General features: G+C 34.4%; 1 protein-coding gene across 1 annotated transcript in view; it reads left to right on the top strand.

The window, feature by feature from the left end:
• Positions 1-14,518, top strand: part of LOC150095977 (popeye domain-containing protein 3-like) — a 191,170-nt gene extending 176,652 nt beyond the window's left edge. Inside the window, exon 4 of the mRNA XM_090409381.1 lies at positions 12,609-14,518. Coding sequence (XP_090265507.1) covers positions 12,609-12,679 — 71 coding nt within the window. The 3' untranslated portion in view covers positions 12,680-14,518. The remainder of the gene's footprint in view (positions 1-12,608) is intronic.
• The last annotated feature ends 4,475 nt before the right edge of the window (positions 14,519-18,993 follow it).

Genomic DNA, 18,993 nt, shown 5'->3' with positions numbered 1-18,993 from the left:
TTGTCTATCACTATTTTACTTCTTATTGGGTTTTCTCCTTTGAATGCCATTATTTTTGTTTTTTCTTTGGATATTGTCATATTATATTGCTTTGAGATATCATTTAATGATTTTAATGATCTTTGTAAGTCATCTTCTGATGTAGCTAATACTATTTGATCATCTGCAAATAGTAGTGTATCTATCTTCATTTGCAGGGTCATTTGTATACCAAATGGGTTATGCTGTTTCCAGATTGTTAATATTTCATTTATATATATATTGAAAAGCAGAGGTGAGAGGGTACATCCTTGTCATACTCCTCTTGATATACAGGGTGTTCGGGATAAATTTGACAGTTTCGTAAGGAAAAAGAAAATCTTCTTTGTATCTATTAAATTTAATGAATTGACAAAAAACATTACAGGCAGAGTTAATTACAATACTATCAACAAGATTTACTCAAAATAACCACCATTAGCATCGATCACAGCTTCAATCCTGCTTCGGAACCTCGAACAAGCTGATGCTACAGTCTCCCTGGGAAGGGCCGCAAAAACTGTTTTAATTTTATCCATTAACTGGGCTTTTGTATTACTGGAAGTGCGATTGGTGTCTTTTTCAACTGCGCCCCATACAAAATAATCCATGGGGTTAAGGTCTGGGGAGTTTGGAGGCCAAACATTTGGACTGGTGAAGTCGTAGAAATTTTCAGACAACCATTTTTGACTTTTCCCAGAGGTGTGGCAAGGGGCCGAATCCTGCTGCCATACATACGGCCTACCATTGGCTACCCTTGTTATCCAGGGCTTGACTACAGTGTTTAGCAACTCCACGTAGCCATCTGAAGTCAACCTGAGGCCCTCTTGGAAAAAATGCGGAGGCATCACATTGCCTTCAGAGGATACACATCTGAAAACCATCACAGTTTGGGGAAATTTAGTCTGCATTACACGAGGAATGTCCTTTGTACTGTATGCAAGCCATCTGTTATTCTGCGTGTTGTGTTTTTGATCCTGGCAAAAGTTTTTCTCATCGGAAAAGAACCAGATTGTTTGTGGTTCCGCAGGATGTTTCACTTTGCTTAGAAGTTTCTTCGCGTTTATCAAACGTTTTTCACGGGCCTTTTCTGTAAGCAGCTGACCTTTGCGGCGCTTGTATGAGTAGTAGCGGAGGTCTTCATTGAGTGCAAGCTTCATAGTAGAGGCTGCAACATTCATTTCACGTGACAAAGCCCGAATTCCAATGCCAGGGATCTTCAACACCTGTTCCTGCAGATTTGTGAGGAATTCTGCTGTACGAACGCAATCAGATCGTCTGCTAGGGATCTTTCTTCTTGCTACATCCTCGTAGTCACCATTGCAAGTCTCTAGTTCATGCCTGATTGTTTTTACTGTATTCAGGGAGCATTGGGCAGCAGTCGAAATATCCTTATTTTGATGGCCGGCACGAATCATCATGATACAAGTTATTCTCTTCCATGATTCAGGTGAGTTCCAGCTATCCATCCTTTCTGACATCTTGTATATGAATGAAGAAGGGTCCAACCTTTTAAATGAAGAGAAGTGTGTGTTAATACATGTAACTTACGGAAAAATATAATTAATTATAAATATGTCAAATTTATCCCGAACACCCTGTATCTTTCCATTCTGAGGTGTGTTCTAATTTAACTGCTATTTTATTTCCTGTATATATTTCTTGAATAGATTGTAAAAGTTGGTTTGGTATGTTTAAATCGGTTAATATTTTAAACAATTTTTGTCGATTAATTTTGTCAAACGCTTTTTCATAATCAATAAACGCCACCTGTGTTTCTTTTTGAAATTCTCTTCTCCTTTCTATTAATAATTTTAAAGTAAAAATTGGGTCTATGCAGGATCGGCCTTTTCGGAAGCCATTTTGTTCTTCTAGTAATTTGTTTTCTAACCAACCTGCTTAGTTTCTCTTTTAATATTCCTGCATAAATTTTATATCCTGTATTCAGCAGGCTAATTCCCCTATAATTATTGCAATTGTCTTTATTTCCTTTTTTATAGATTGGGATGACCAGTGCTTTTTTCCAAGAGTTAGGGGTTTTTCCGGACATCCAAACCATATTAAAAAATTTCAAAAGTCTTTCATTAAATTTTTCACCTGCATTTTTGTATAGTTCTATATTTATATTGTCTTCTCCTGGCGTTTTCCTATTTTTCATCTTCTTTATTATATTTTTCAGTTCTAACTGTGATATTTTCTATTAGGTCATTCTTTGTCTTATAAAATTTTAATTCATTGTTCTCATCTGTCCAGAGATTTTGGAAATAGGTCACCCATTTTTCTAAATCTATTGTTTGTATTTTTATCTTTTCTTTTATTTCTTTATTCATGTATTTTATTACTTTATAAGTTTTGGGTTGTGGCTTAAATAAATCCTTTTCTAGTTCTGTTACGAAATTGTTCCATCTTTCTCTATGTTTTTTCCTTACTTCTCGTTTTGCAATTGCACTATTTCTTTTATACTCTATTTCTGCTTCTATTGTTTTGGAATTTAGCCATTTCTGGTAACTGTCCTTTTTGGTTTTTATTATATTTTCTATTTCTTTGTTCCAGTCTCGTAGTCCTCTTTTTCTAATCCATTTGTGCTTTATTCCTAAGGTTTCTGTTGCTGCTTTTGTGAGAATTTGTTTCAAATTTTCCCATTCATCCTCTATGTCCCTTGATTCATGTGTGGTTTCTGTTTTTAAGTTTGTGCATTTTTGATATTGTAGTCTAACTTGAGGATCCTGTAATGAAGAAATTTTGTAGCTTGGCTGGTAAGAATTTTCAATTCTATGTGTTTTTAGCCACTTTGGTTTAAAACGAATTTTTGCTGATACCATATAATGATCAGAGTTTAATTCAAAGCCTCGATATGCTCTTACGTCTAAAATTAACTCCGCTAATTTAAAATTTGTGATAACGTAGTCGATTACTGATTTGTATCCTCTGGCTGACCAAGTATATTTATGTATTTCCTTGTGTTTAAACATTGAATTCATTATTCTCATATTATTATAAATGACAAAATCGTGCAATCTGCGACCATTTTGATTACATGTATCTTCGCCAAATTTACCTATGTTTGTTTTGTATTTTTTGTTTCCTATTCTGGCATTTAAATCTCCTGCTAGCAGTAAATAGTCAGTTTTGTTTGTTTTATCTATGGCATTCTGTAATTCTTTATAAAATATATTACTGTCTTCTTCTTTTCCCTCTTCTGGTGCATATGCACCAATTATTGTTATGTGGCCTCTTAATGTCTTGAGCCTAATTTCTATTAGTCTTTCATTCAAATAGTTGTAATATACAATATTGTTCTTTAGGGATTTATGTACCATAATCATTATACCTGCTTTTGCTCTTTCTTCTTTTTTTACCCTACTGTAGATTTGTATATAGTTGTTTGTTTCTTTTGTACCTTTTTGTTTTTTCTTTGTTTCTGTTACTATACATATTTTTATGTTAGCTTGGTTTAGTTGTTTATCAAGTTCTTCTTCTTTGTGTGCAATGCTTCTCACATTCCATGTTGCAATCTTCATTGTGTGTTCCTTTTTCCAATTTCGTTTACCGTTTCCTGGGTTGTGGTCTTTTCCCTGACAGTCCGTCCGGCTTTTCTTTGCATGAAACTTGAAAGTATTTTGAATTTCCCCAGGGCAGGTTACTAACCTGTCGCTGGGTAAGTCCAGTGGTAGGGCTGCTACCTAACGCCTCTGGACAGGCAGATCTAACAGCATTTACTCTGTTAGGGTGTTAAGGTTATACCGCCCATACTCGGTCGCCAGTGCCTCGTTTGTACTTTTAGAACAGGATGGACCACGGGAAGGTGAGGTTGACATTTGAGTGGGAGAGGCTATGTATTGCGCTTCACCACCCCTTCCACCCCTATTTATAAACACAAACAAAATTTAATTTTTTCTGTTTTTTTCTTGGGGGTGCTACAGTGTCGCAGGCTAATGTACAAGCCACCACTGGTGTTGAAGTAAAGGGAGATTTTGTTGAAAAGTGGCAGAGTTGTTTTCTTTCTGTCAGCTCTAAAAGTTAGTCAGGCTGGAAACTTATGGAACCACCCTCATAATTTGTGTAAACACTTCATTCCAACCAAGATAACTCTCATTGCCTTAAAGTCACTGATTTCAAAGACTCATTGTGGAACATCTACCATTATCAAACACTTCTTCTTAAACTTATTCACTCACAAAATGGTCTGTCTTCTGGCAATCCATTCCTTTCATCGAGCACTTTCCAAATAAAAAAATCTAGTTATCATAACTTTGCTAACAATTTTCAGAAGTGGATCTGTTCTCTCCCCAGTTATGTATTGAAAAATGTCTAGCATTTGCTCATTAAAATCCCTTTAGTATCTTATGTTTCTGTCATTTCCCTCTATTCCACCTATTAACTAAATTTTGTAATTCATAAGCCTTCAGTCTATCTTCATAGAGAGCATTCCACTACTGTAATTATCTTTGTTACTTACCTTTAGATCTTCTAAGCCACTTTCTCATCTCCCCCCCTCCTCAAAAAAAAAAAAAAAAAAAACCTCAGCCAATTACATCTGTACACAGTAGTAATCCCCAGATGTGATCATATCAGTCTTATATAGAGGGATATAACTGCCTTATCTCAAAAAAACTGGAAGATGAAATAGAATATAAAAGGAAAAGAGCAATAGCAAAAAAGAAAGCCAATAAATAAATAAATAAATAAAATATATAACACTGGAATTCTTCATCCAGTGCTATTTATCCAGTGACTATATGTTGTATATCCAGAATACTCAGTGATTGGAATCAAGCAATTGTGATTCCCATCTTTCAAAAAAGAAAGTAAAAAAAAACTGTAACAACTATAGATGAATAAGATTATGAAACACAGGCTATAAGATATATGGCAAAATACTAGAAGAAAATTATAAGTGAAAAACAGAATGGTTTTAGAAAAGAAACCCCCAGCATAGATTCTATATTTAGGCTAAAACTGCTAATTGAAAAAAAGAAGGGAATTCAATATAAAAACACATAGCATTCATAGATTAATAGTAATAAAAAAAAGCTTTTGACATGATAGACAAATATAAACGTTTTGATTTACTTAAAAAGCCACTTGCCTGTTATAAGTTATTACCGGCATATATGAGAAAACAGTAATGATAATAACAGAATTAAAACATTTGAAGTAGTAGTAGGAGGTCTTAGAAAAGGATGCCTTTCTCCCATGTTATTTGGAATATATACATATATATATATATGAATGAATGAAAGTTAATCAACAAAGGAATTCAAAGAGAAAATAATTTTATCTTTAGATACCTTATGTTTTTGTAGATGACCAGGTAACATTTGGAACAACTGAGAACAATTACAAAAAGCTGTATGTATATAAACTGAATTTAATAATGAAACAATGTTATTATTATTATCATCATCTGAACTCCATGGAGTCAGAGACTCATTGTGGGAGGTGCACACTATTGCCCACAATGCTCAGGCAATGCATTCTACACACACCAACCACTCTCCATGCAAAGAACCTTCTCCTCACTCCTCTGCTTACACCCTCCTTATAGAGTTTCCAGTGATGGCCTCTTAATTTCCCCTCCCCCCCTCCCATTCTATGAAAAATTTCTTCTATGTCAACTGATAACAATTCCTGACTAGTATATGACTCAATTATTTCCCCCATCTTCATCCTATTCACAAGGCTTTGCAACTTACATTCTCTCAATCTGTCCTCTTACTCCACATTCCAAAAACCACTGGCCATCGTTGTGAATCTTTTCTGGACCTTTTCCAACATATCCTCATCACCATGAAAACCTGGCGACCAAATCTGTGCACAATAATCCTTATGAGGTCTGATCAAATACTGCTGTTGATCTCTCTATTTCTGCATGTCAGGGTCCTCCACATCATTGCTATTATCCGATGTGATGTCTTCACAACTTGTGCACTGTGGCCCCTGAATTTCAGTTCCTTGTCCATCATCACTCCTGGATCCCTGATCTCCTCTACTTCCTTTAAAATTTCCCCACCAAGTGTATACTTTGCAACACTGAATTGACAATTCCACTTACCTGCCCATTCATGCAATCTATTCAGGTCCTCCTGTAAGACCATAACATTCACTTGACTTTGCATTGCTCTCCCCAGTTTTGCATCATCTGTAAACAGCTGAATATCACCAGCTAAACCCTTCCCAATATCTTTAATATACAAATTGAACAATAATCATCCTAAAATTGATCCCTGCGGCACATTACTAGTGAACTTCCTCTTTTGGGATACTGCACCCCTATATACAACTTTCTGATACCTATCTGACAGCCAGTCACTGATCCAACTCAGAAGTCTGTTATTCGATCCCATCTCTTTCAATTTATTTAAGAGCTTGTCATGTGGCAGTCTATCAAAAGATGTTGCAAAATTCAAGTACACCACTGTATATGCATCTCCCCTGGCATAGTATATAAGTTAGTAAAACATGATCTCCCTTTAACACACCCATGCTGATAACCACAGAGAATACTGTTGTTATCAACCCATATCTGTATCCTACTTCTTACCAATTTCTCTAGTACCTTCACTACAACTCCAGATATACAGATTGGTCTATAATTTGAAGCTACAGCCTTATCACCAGCTTTATGCAGTGGAACAATTTTAACATCCTTCCACTCCCTGGGAACAATCTCTTAAGATGCATGATGATATGTCATCAAATCCTATTGTCTTATTGTATGTCAAATACCTCCTGCTCACTCACAATTAAGCCATCCTCTACTATGTCTTCTACAATTAAGAGAAGAACAGCAGGTTATACAAGACAATTTATATATAATATGTCAATCTCTCAAGAAAAAAAGTAAACTATGGTATTCAGAGGAAAAATGTCCATCTGAACTAAAATAGTAACAGATAATAAAATAATCAAACAAATCAAGACTTTTAATTATTTCTGCTATAAATGAACTTACAATGAAGATTTGGACATTTCTAACAAAATTAATGAATTTTCCAAAGTAAATGTAATTATAAACAAAATGCTAAGGCCAGCAATAGTTTCCAAAAAAAAAAAAAAAGTAAACTAAGAATGTATAATATTTTATCAAAACCAGCTTTATTATATGGCTATAATAAATTTAGTTTAATCCTTTATCCAAGTGAGAGCAAACAAAGTTTGCACCTGAAAATATCTTCAGGACTGAATATGGTGTTGTACTATCTTACCTGGGTAAGTAGTACAACTCCAGGCAACTTGTAGCAAAGGTGGAGCAAGCTACCAACACTCCTAACCCAGTATCTCCCATAATGCAAAACACATCTCCTTGTGGATATGTATAATGTTATGCATTAAGGGATTAGTTTCGACCTTTATTGAGGTCTCTTCAGTGGGAGCCAGGCCCAGAGTTGGAGATACCAGGCAGAATAGCAAGGTCATCTTTACCTATAGGAGTTGCCAAAAGGTTTGCCACCTTTTGGTAGTTAAAGGTAGCTTGCTCCACCTTTGCTATGAGTTGCCTGGTGTTGTACTACTTACCCAGGTAAGATAGTACAACACCATATTCAGTCCTGAAGATATTTTCAGGCGCAAACTTTGTTTGCTCTCACTTGGATAAAGGATTAAACTAAATTTATTATAGTCTAACCAAGTGAAAAATATACTTTTATTATATGGCAGTGAAACATGGACAATAAGAGAAATAAGAAAAGAATCATTGCATCAGATATGAAATTATGAGAAGAACAGCAGGTTGTATAAGACTAGATAAAAAGAGAAATGGGAAGACATTCTGAAAGAACTAAAACAAGCATCACTAACAAACCATAGAAAAATACAGAACCAAATGGAAAAAGCATCTAGAACAAATGGTGTAAGATAGAATACCCAGGAAGATGAACCACAAACCAAAAGGTTGAAGAAACAGAGGCAGACTGATGAAATGTTGGACTAAGACTGAAACAAGCCACCTGTCCTAGATTTGTGAAAGGAGGAGGTTTTTGGTCTCTGGAATGTGGAGTATGAAAACAGATTGAAGGAATGCAATTTGCAGAATATTGGATAGGAGGAATAATGGGAAGAATATGGATTTGAAAATGTAATTTGCTAAGGGTTATTACCAAGTTAATGTAAATTAAAGAAGAAGCCACAAAGCCTATAAGTAAATAAATGCTCTTTGTGGGCCGGGATCAACAGCAAAGTAATCTGATGATCTTCTTGAATAGTTTGCAGTTCAACTGTAAAAGGATGTTGCCCAGCATCTGCCTCGTGTTGTAGGTTTAGTAGAAATGGGGGACTTAATGGATACTAGCTCTGCTAAACAGTCACAATGGAAATTTGTAGAAGAGATACAGTGGGGAAACTTTCAGTGCCTGCATACCCACTTTAAAATTTTAAGGCGAAGTTATAATATTCCATTCAAACCCCAAATAATTATAAAATTTTACATTAGAATAAATTACAGACGTGAAACAATATTTTAAAATTATTAAATTCATTTTTATTATAATCCAATATACTCATACACACAACAGGAAAAATATGAAGTTTAAAATTTCAATAATTATTAAAAGAAAAAAGTTTAATGAAATGAATGAATTTTAGCAGATAGTTCTGACTTCATGGTTCAAACTATTTGAATTGCAACTTTTAATGCAAACAGTTACAATCACGCAGTTGGTACTTGATCGTGTTGTCAACCATGTGGTCCCTAACAAATGTCAGTTGATACATGCCAAGAGAGATTTTGTTTAAAATTTCTTTGCATTATTTTAGTTACCGAAATAACTGTAGGATAGATATACACTTATCTGCAACAATATGGCCACAAAAATAGTAAAAGAAAAAAAATAATCAGAATTTTAAAAAAGTGCTTCTTGCCCTTTAAAGGTCATTTCTTGTATCCAAGGAAGGTTATGCCTACCATTAATACCTACTTCATCAGTCAACTGAATCAATCTGTTCTGGACTATATCAAGAATTTTTAGAGAAGACTTAGATGCACCACCCTAAATATAAGTTCAGCATTCCTAGGTTGGGCAAAAATTAACATTGCCATTTCCCATAAATATGGTGCTCATTTTTGAAGGCATGTGTGCTTTATTGCACTGGGATGATTTTTTTACAAATTCACAGGAACAATATCTGTGCATTTGCTTTCATTTGAACTTGTATCCATATTCAATGAATAAGATGTGATGTAATATTGTGCTTAGGATTGGTTTAAGTTAATGGCTTTGCAAAATTATTATTATTACCCCAAGACCTCACGGAGTCAAAGACTCATCTGGGAGATCATTTTATCACACACACATCTCATCATACTGAGCCTTAAACATACTCAAACTCCTTGCAGACACTGCACTCTCAGGCAAGGCATTCCAATCATTCACAACTCTCCACGAAAAAAACCTCCCTCTCACTCCCTTACTCACACCCTCTTTATACAGTTTCCAGGAATGACCTCTAGTTCTCCCCTGATCTCCCACTATTTTCTCTGTAGAACTTCTCCACCATTAATCTTATAACAAACCCTTACAAACTTGTAGGTCTCTATCATATCTCTTCCTCTTCACCAGACTCTGCAAATTACATCTTCTCAATCTTTCCTCATACTCAACATTCCAGAGGTCAGAAACTACCTTAGTCAGTCACCTTTGGACCCTTTCCAACATCTCTTCATCCTTCTGAAAACCTGGTGACCAAATCTGGGCACAATAGTCCATGTGTGGCCTAATCAAAGCCTTATACAACGGAACAAGAATCTCCCTACTTCTACACATCAATGTCCTCCGCATCATTCCCAGAAGCCTTTGTGTTGTCTTCACAATTTTGGCGATGTGTCCCCTAAATTTTAGATCCTTATCCACTATCCCCCCCCAGATCTCTTATTTCCTCTACCTCCAACAATATATTCTCACCAAGCATAAATTCTACATCCCATCTTTGTTTTCCAAATTTTAAAACCTTACATTTTGCGCCATTGAATTCACATCCCCATTTCCGTGCCCAATCACTCAATTTATTCAAGTCTTCTTGCAAGGCCACAACATCTTCACTACTTACTCTTTATGGTTCGTCCCAACTTTGTATCATCTGCAAATAACTGAATATCTCCATCCAAATCTTCGCCAATATCATTAATATACAAGTTAAATAGTAATGGCCCTAAAATAGACCCCTGAGGCACTCCACTAGTGACTTTCCTTTTCCTGGATATCGCTCCCTCATACACAACTTGTTGATACCTATCAGATAGCCAGTCTCCAATCCAATGCACTAATCTAATATCCAACCCCATCTGCTCTAGTTTCACTGTCAACTTATCATGAGGTACTCTATCAAAAGCTTTTGCGAAATCCAAGTATATTACTGTGTATCCTTCTCCTCTGTCCAAGGAAGCAGTCACTTTATTGTAATAAGTAAGTAGATTACTAAAACATGACCTCCCTTTAGCAAATCCATGCTGTCCATCAAAGATTATACCATTGTTGTCTACCCAACTCTGGATCCCAGTTCTCACAAGCTTCTCCAACAACTTAACCACAACACCTGACACATTGATGCTTGAGTTCGATCACCTCCTTTATGAAGTGGCACAATCTTGCCCTCCTTCCACTCCTTAGGAACTTGACCAAGTGCAAGACTCATATTAAAAAAATATGTCAAGGCAGGTGTCAACTCTCTGGCACTTTCCTTCAGAATATGCAGTGATATATTATCAAGTCCCACAGCCTTATTTACATCTAGTTTACTCAACTCCCCAAACACCTCTTGCTCATTTACAGTCAGTCTCTCCTCCCCATCATTAACTGTTCTCAATCTCTCCATGAAGTCACATTCACAAGATTGAAAGATCTTTATGAACTGCTCATTAAGTATCTCCACCACACCTTCTGCAACAGCTGTCTTTATACCATTTTCTCCAATCAATGTCATCCTTCCATAATCATTCTTTCTTTTGCTGGCTACATATCAAAAGACCTCCCTAGGATTCTTTTTGGCTTCATTAGCTAACTGCTGTTCATACCTCTCTTTAGCTACTCTCACCAACCAAGTCACCCTCCTTGCCTGGTCTTATGCTGCCTCCACAATGCCCTTTTTCTCTGTATCGCATGCTTGATCTCTTTATTCATCCATCTCACACCTACCTTATTTAACCTTCTCACCCTTGGAATACATTTAAACATTGCATCTGCTAGATAGTTTTTGATAATCCCCCAACTGCATTGATCTCTTTTCCAGCTAACTCCTCATTCCATGCTACACCCGCAAGCTGTCTCCTGAGCTCTTCATAATCATCCCCCTTGTAGTTCCACATATACCCTTTTCTCACAGGGGATCCTCGCACTGCTGGCAACCACCCAGGTAATCACCTCATGGTCACTCTCACCAATTGGTGGATGATTTGACACCTCATTTATAATTACATCCTCTGATGAGATGACCAAATCCAAGACCCTTAATCCTCGTGTGCCCTCTGTTACATACTGTCTGAGGTAGTTATCCCTCAAAAACTCAAGAAACTCATTTTCTTTACTTCCAGTTGCTATCTCATCATTCCAGTCTATATTGCCATAATTAAAATCACCCATAATGATCACCCTTTTCTTATTTGCTTGGCTAATTTGACTATACATTTCACTATCACCACCATCCACATTACCTGGTCTATAACAACATCGCACCAAGTATTTGATTCCATTCACCTCTATCTCACACCATACTGCCTCAAAACCACTGGCACTATTTCCGTCTTGTATCTCTACTTTGTATGGACATAACTCTTTCTCTATCATCAATAGCACTCCCCCTCCATTTTTACCCCTTCTATCCTCACGAAACACATCATACCCTTCCATCTCTATTCCTGTCAGGAAGTCATCCTCTTCCAACCAAATGGCACTAATTAATTTCTCATTTACTTAATACCTGCTTAATTTATTAAAGAAGCAGGTATTAAGATTTACATGGATGTATGCTAGTCCTTTATATTCAATAATCTTTTTTTTTAATATTTAATTAATCTTATTGCATCAGTAATTGACTTGCTCACTCCTTGAAACTGTGGCATTGAATTCCAGTACACATTACCTTAATCTAACAAATGCTACTAAACTCATGTGCACTGGAATTCTTTAATGAAATTATATTTCAATATTAAAATGTAAGCATATAGTGTCAGACTTACCTTCGTTATAAGTGATGTTCAGATATATCCCAAAAGCTTTTTGCAGCTCAGTTGTCTGGCAGAGCCTAGATAGTGCAACCTGTTTTAAATCTGTGTGTGAGAGAGAGTATGGTAGTCTGTTAATCATCTGATCTTGATATAACTAAACCTTCATTTAACCACTCCTCAAATGGTTGTAGTATGTTAACCAACTCTTCAGTTTTCCAACCAATAAATTGATTTCCAACTACAAATCGAGAGAGAGATATATACTGTACATGAAAAATGTAAAATTTTGAATGTTATGAGAATGGCTTAATGAATGAATCAAGAGTAGTGCTGTACTTTTGAACTACTATAGCATTTTCTAATATGAATTAGTTTTTTTTTTTATTTATTAAATTGGTTGCATTTTTATTAATTACATATTAACTAATTTCAGATCCATCCTGCAATGTGTGGAATCTTGGAAGAATTTCTGAAGATCCCCATGATGCTGAAACTACAGTATAAAATGCTGTTTATGGTACTCTGTTATATAATTCAAGTAATGACAGATTTAAAATGCTTATTTTATTGATGCCTGTATGATACTGTTGCAGAAATCTTAACTTCAAACTAAAACTTTGCATGGTCTCAGAGATTGTCGTTATGCCAAAAGCATGATCCCTAATCTTTTAATTTTTGTTTGTGGAAGTAAATAAGATTCAAGCAGATGTTAATAAGTGGTTAAAATTCATGTTAGCTCCTCATTAAGCTATCATATGTATTATGGAGTAATTATGTTGTAAATGTAATCAATTTTTACTATCTAAGTCATGAGCCAGAATCTCATTAGTGAATTTAAGTCACTTTTCATTATGTATTGCTTTAGGTACTTAAAGCATAGTTTTATTATGTTTTGTGAAGTGTTTTGTATTGATAGAATTTATTAGTATTCCTTATAGATGATATTATATTTGTTGGTATTTAATTGCTAAAAATGTAATGCAGGTTCTCTTGATTGACACAGAGAAGTTGGAGAAGCAATCAAAGCAAAACCCGTGCCATATTATCTGAGCATAGCAGCTAAATATTTGCTCAAGAACATGGCTGAACTTATTTTTACTAAAAGAATGCTGTTAAAAGCTTAATCACAGATGCTAAAAAAAATGAAAGAAAAAAGATTATATTTGTTATGGAAATATTTATCACTAGATTAATTTTTAAAAGATTTTGGATGAAATTTCTATTAAAAATAAAATCACAGAACAATTTTTATGAACTTTTCAAGATGCATTCATTAACGCTTACTTCTATGATGTATATTTTTCATGTTGATTTGAAAAAAAAAAGGAAAAAAAAAATTCTTTTACACTCCTGCTCTTCAGCAATATATTTTTCCAATCTGTATGTGTGTTTGTGTTTATAAGTGAAGTTATATGTTGTATCTATGTGTGTTGAAGAGTTCAGATGTCTAACCTTTCAGTGCCCAGGAAATAAATGAAACGGTCATAGAAATGAGAGAAATGCACTCATTGCCACTCATCTCACTTTTTTTTAATCTTTTTTTTTTTTTTTGTTCTAGAAATGTGCATTTGTTTTTGTTAAGTTTTTACCTGTTATGAATATCTATAACCAAGCCATCTACCAATGCACACCACTCCTTGTGCATGAGGGTCCATTTTATATAAGTGATGCAATATGTTGTGCTAAGAAATTTGTTTCTCAACATATGTAATGTTCTGAATGGTTTTCTTTATGAATTTCATTTCCAAATGTGTTCAGTCTCAGTGAGGCTAAAGTTATAAATTTTACATACTTTTACAACTCTGGTGCATATTTAAATAGTAAAATGAAGTGTCTGTACTAATAAGACAGAAAGGAAAATTGTATAACCTTTTTGAGGTTTGCTGTTTGCTCAGTGAGAATATATCTGCAAGATTCCAGCTTAAATACATCAATGCCTTTCATGTTGTAGGAATCATGAATGTAGAAGGGTTTTATGGTGCTGTAAAGAAGAGGTTTAAAAAATAAACAACGATATTTGTAAATAGTAAAATTTGTAATAAAATCTACAGTACAACTGTTAATCCTGCAAAGATGAAATTAATTAGTAGAAAGGACTGATTGTTTTAATGAAGAAGAAAATGTGTATACTTGTAAAATTAGAAACACATCAGATTTAAAGTAGCAAGCAATGGATTTGGAAATCCAGAAAGAAAAACAAGATGCACTAAATAAAGTATTGGTAGCTTTATCAGAAAATGTGATTAAGTTACTTATATTCAGAACATCATTTTTTCTGAAATAAAATCTGAAGAGAAAGGGAATTACTGTATACATATTAGAAAACCATACTAGTTAGATACCTGTAAATTGGCTTCACTTTTCATTTTTATAAGAATTTGATAAATAGAAGAGAAACAATTTTCTTGTCTTTTTATTTTATTTATTATTATTATTATTATTATTATTTTTTTTTTTTTTTGTACAAACCAGATCTCAGCATTTTATAGTTGTGTTTAATTTACGGAGGTTCTGTTAGTTAATATATATTTATATATATATATATATAGATATCAGAATTTGAAAAACTGTGATGTATACTTTCTGCATAAGATCGTAGAAAAGCAATTTGTTACATAGTACAGAAATAGTGAAAAATCAGAGTTGTATAGTTAATTTTTGTGAATGAATGTTTTGCTTGTTTATTTACTAGTTTCCAGTAACCACCTTGATTTCTTTTTCTTTTCTATCTGTTATACTAATAAAATATTTTGTTTATTTTATTTTTTATTTATTTAATTTTTTTATTTTTTCTGTGGTATATCATATATATCCATTTGTAGCAGATAGTTATATCACTGCAGATACCATTGTCGCTTATCTAATTGCAGTACACTGAATGCTGTTTAGTTCCAGACAAATATATATATATATATATATATATATATATATATATATATATATATATATATATATATATATATATATATCATGGTAAGTTAGTATCAGTCAGTATAAATCAGATTTTGAGCTGGAGATATATTTGGATGATAATCTTAACATGAGATTAAAGATCACCAACTTTTATTCATTTTAATTTTATACTAAACAACTTAATTTTTATTCCCTCGCATGAAGAAATTGTTAGAAAAGTTTAGAGCTACACAAATTTTGTCTTTATTCATATTTTTCTGATATAAATCTTTATTAAAACTGAATTCTTAATAAATTATTCTTACAGTTCTTATAGACTGAGTGTTACAAAGGGAAAAAAAAACATTTAACATAACCAAGAAACTTGGTTGTTTTTGGCAGATAACTAGCAAATGTTGCTTAAGAAAGTTTAATTATGTCTAATTTCTGGTATGGTGGGACACACATACATTGTGCATGAATGTTTCTGAAATAAAAACGAAATGCAACCGAAAGAGCAAGGTAGTGATTTCTATTTTTTCATTATGGAAGGATGTGTGTATTTTTATAACCCACAAAACACACTTGCCTACACACATACCACATGCAATTGCACATCAGTGCCACGTGTGAACAAATGGTTCACAAGTTATATACTATGATAAAATTAAATGTAATATAATATAGTATTTTATATATGTTCTTAAATTTTTACTACAATTAGGCTGTTGTATTACTATTAGTGTTTATTATAAGATCATTAGGTCCTAGATAATGAAGGATCTCATTAGAATTTTTAAAAAAATAAAGATTTTAATTACCTTCACTGATATGGAAGCTCTTCACTGGTTCTATATTATATATGAGAAGGGTATCATAGGAGAATAGAGATAAACTTTTGATCAGCTATATGCTCCCCATTGAATGTCAGTTGTGTTAATGTTAGCATAAAATAAAGGAGTAGGAGGGGAGGGGGGAATTAATACTCAGTAGCTTAGGATTGAAAATCTTACGTAGAAAAGAGGCAGCTATACTTTTTTTTTGATATTTATCTTAGGCTGGAGCTTGACTGAAAAATGGAGATGGGAGAGAGAGAGAGAGAGAAGTGGCACCTCTTACGCATCAAGGTAGTATCTAATACTGTCTGACCACAGAAGCGAGAGCCATTGTTGGCAGACTGCCAAGAAGAGTCAATTCATGTCGAAAGGGAGAAAGAAATAAGACGATGTACAAATTGGTCACCAACATGCGAAATCATGTGCTTTATATGTAAAATTTTCCAACTGTTATACAAGCAAAATAGTTACCACTTTAAGAACCACAATGATCATAAAAGAGAAGTTAATTTTCCTATGTGTAATAATAAACAACTCATCCCACAATACGGATTGATTACCCTATTATTAGAATGGATTCTCCTTCTTTTGGCATGCGCAGAAGTGTTGAAGGGTCTTTCATCTATGGGCATACAGTATTTTGTTTTCTTTCGTAGGAAATAGTTTTGATCTAGCTACATTGTTGTTTTATTTTATACTCTTCTGGGACATAATCTATAGTTATTACTAAAGCTCTCCAGCACTTCTAGGTCTACTCTAACTGTCTGATCCACTTTAAGCAGCAGTAAAAATTCATTAGAAGTCCATTAAGTAAATTATCCAAATCAGTGCTTCCCAAATATAATATAATGAGTAGTACAGCTGTTTCTGAGATCCTCAGTTCTTCAACACAGTTATGTCAGTTATTCACATAGGTCATAAATACCAAGAAACTATTCACACTATTGCCACTGTTCTTTGCATGTGGAGCCACTTACTTTTTGCCCAAATGATTTATGCTGTTATATTTGTCTCCGTTTATGTTGTTTTGTTCTACACATATTTTACTGGAGTTAAATTCTAAAGAAAGACTTTGTACAATAAAGTACTTCAGCTAAAGACACCAAAAAAAAAAAAAATGAAAATTTTGGCTTTATATGCAAGTATGAGTATATAAAATTCCAGCTTTTTTCAGATTTTTGAATTATACAACTTCAATGATTTATATATAGATAAAAAAAAAAATCTTAGAGTTCCATGGACTGCCAAAAAAACTAATTTAGAAATATTAGAGATGACTGGAGAAGATAGGACTCTGTTGAAAACCATTAAAAAAAAGGAAAACCACCTACCTTGGTCACATATTAAGGCATGAATCCCTACATAAAACACTTCTAGAAAGAATTATTATTATTATTTGACACCTCCAGGGAGTCCAAAGACTCATCTAGGGAGAGTGTGCCAACAGCATTAAACAATTGGTCCCTTCCAACTACTAACCGCGCTCAAACTAGCTTAACTTTTTGTGAGCCATTAGTAGCAGAGGCTCTACCACTCGACCAGAATAATACAAGGAAAAAGAAGAAGAGGAAGGCAAAGAACAGATTAGATGGGAAATATTAAGGACTGGACCTTTTTGTCCTATGAAGAATGTAAAAGAGAAGCACAAAACCGTACATGGTGGAAGCTCATGGTAGTCAACCTCCTGGAAGGATATGGTATCTGACAAGACAAGAAGAAAAAAATTGGAAAAATTATTTCTGCCAAGTTGTATGTCATATGATTCAAAAATCTGCATATCGCAGATTTATGAGCATTTACTTGTGCTTTGCACCTAAATTCATTTGAGTGATTTTATGCCAACTTGCAAGAACAAAGAACTTTATATACTCCAGGTATTAAGAGAGGAGAGCTGATTTTTAGCGGAACAAATAAGAGTAGCAAGTTTCAGGTGGGGTTTAAAAGCTGTGCAGAGTTTTAAGGAACTGCCTTTTTTTTTTTTTTTTTTTTTTTTTTTCCAGATGTAGGGAATAGTTATGTCATTGCTAAAATCCTCCCAATGAGATGGTGAATTAAGGGGAGGATTGATTATTTTTTTTAAATTCTGTAAGAACTGTAGCTATTGGATAAGAAGGTCTATCGCTTAGTTTTAATGATGCCATATTGTTGAGGTGGGGAGTAATTTGTGAACTGCGCCTACAATTTTTGTTCCAGTAGAACCTCTCAACTATAGACACAACACCTTCCTATCCAATTATATATTTGGTTTAATCCTTTATCCAAGTGTAAGCAAACAAAGTTTTCCCCTGAAGTATTTTCAGGACTGGGGGCAACTCGTGGTAAAGGTGGAGTAAGTTCTGATTACTTGTATAAGTATCTCCCATAATGCAAAGCACATTTCCTTGTGGACATGTATAATGTTATGCATTATTGGAAGGGCCACTACCCAGATGAGTTTCGACCTTTATTGAGGTCTCAATAAAGCCAGACCCAGAGATGGTGATACTAAGATGGAAGTAATGCAGAAGTCGTATCACTATATACCAGTTGCCAAAAGGTGTCAACACCTTATTATTAAAATTCTCTGGATTAGAGATAGTTGATGGAAGTTTTTTCACTTGGCTATGCTACAATTATATATTTGATTTAATCCTTTATCCAAGTGTAAGCAAACAAAGTTTGTGCCTGAAGTATTTTCAGGACTGGGGCAACTCGTGTTAAAGGTGGAGTCGGTTCTGATCACTTGCACAAACTTTGTTTGCTTACACTTGGATAAAGGATTAAACAAATATATAATTGGTAGCATAGCCAAGTGAAAAAACTTCCATCGGCTATCTCTAATCCAGAGAATTTTAATAATAAGGTGTTGACACCTTTTGGTAACTGATATATGGTTTTATGACTTCTGCATTACTTCCACCTTAGTATCACCACCTCAGGATCTGGCTCCCACTGATGTGCTCTTGCACAGAAGTGGTCCCTTTCCTTGAGGTATGAGAGGCTCTACTTGGGGTAGGTTTTTGCCTGTCTCTGAGTGGCGCCCCTGCTGAGATTATGGCTCTGTTTGGTGGTGAGGTTAGCCTGCCACTGGGTAGAGCCAACACTGAGAAG

The sequence above is a fragment of the Typopeltis vanoorti genome, chromosome 19 (assembly GCF_054136105.1).
Source record: "Typopeltis vanoorti isolate ZY-2024b chromosome 19, IOZ_Tvanoo_1.0, whole genome shotgun sequence".
Lineage (NCBI taxonomy): Eukaryota > Metazoa > Arthropoda > Arachnida > Uropygi > Thelyphonidae > Typopeltis > Typopeltis vanoorti.
The sequence above is the reverse complement of the archived record's forward strand: the minus strand, read 5'-3'. Positions and strand labels throughout refer to the sequence as shown.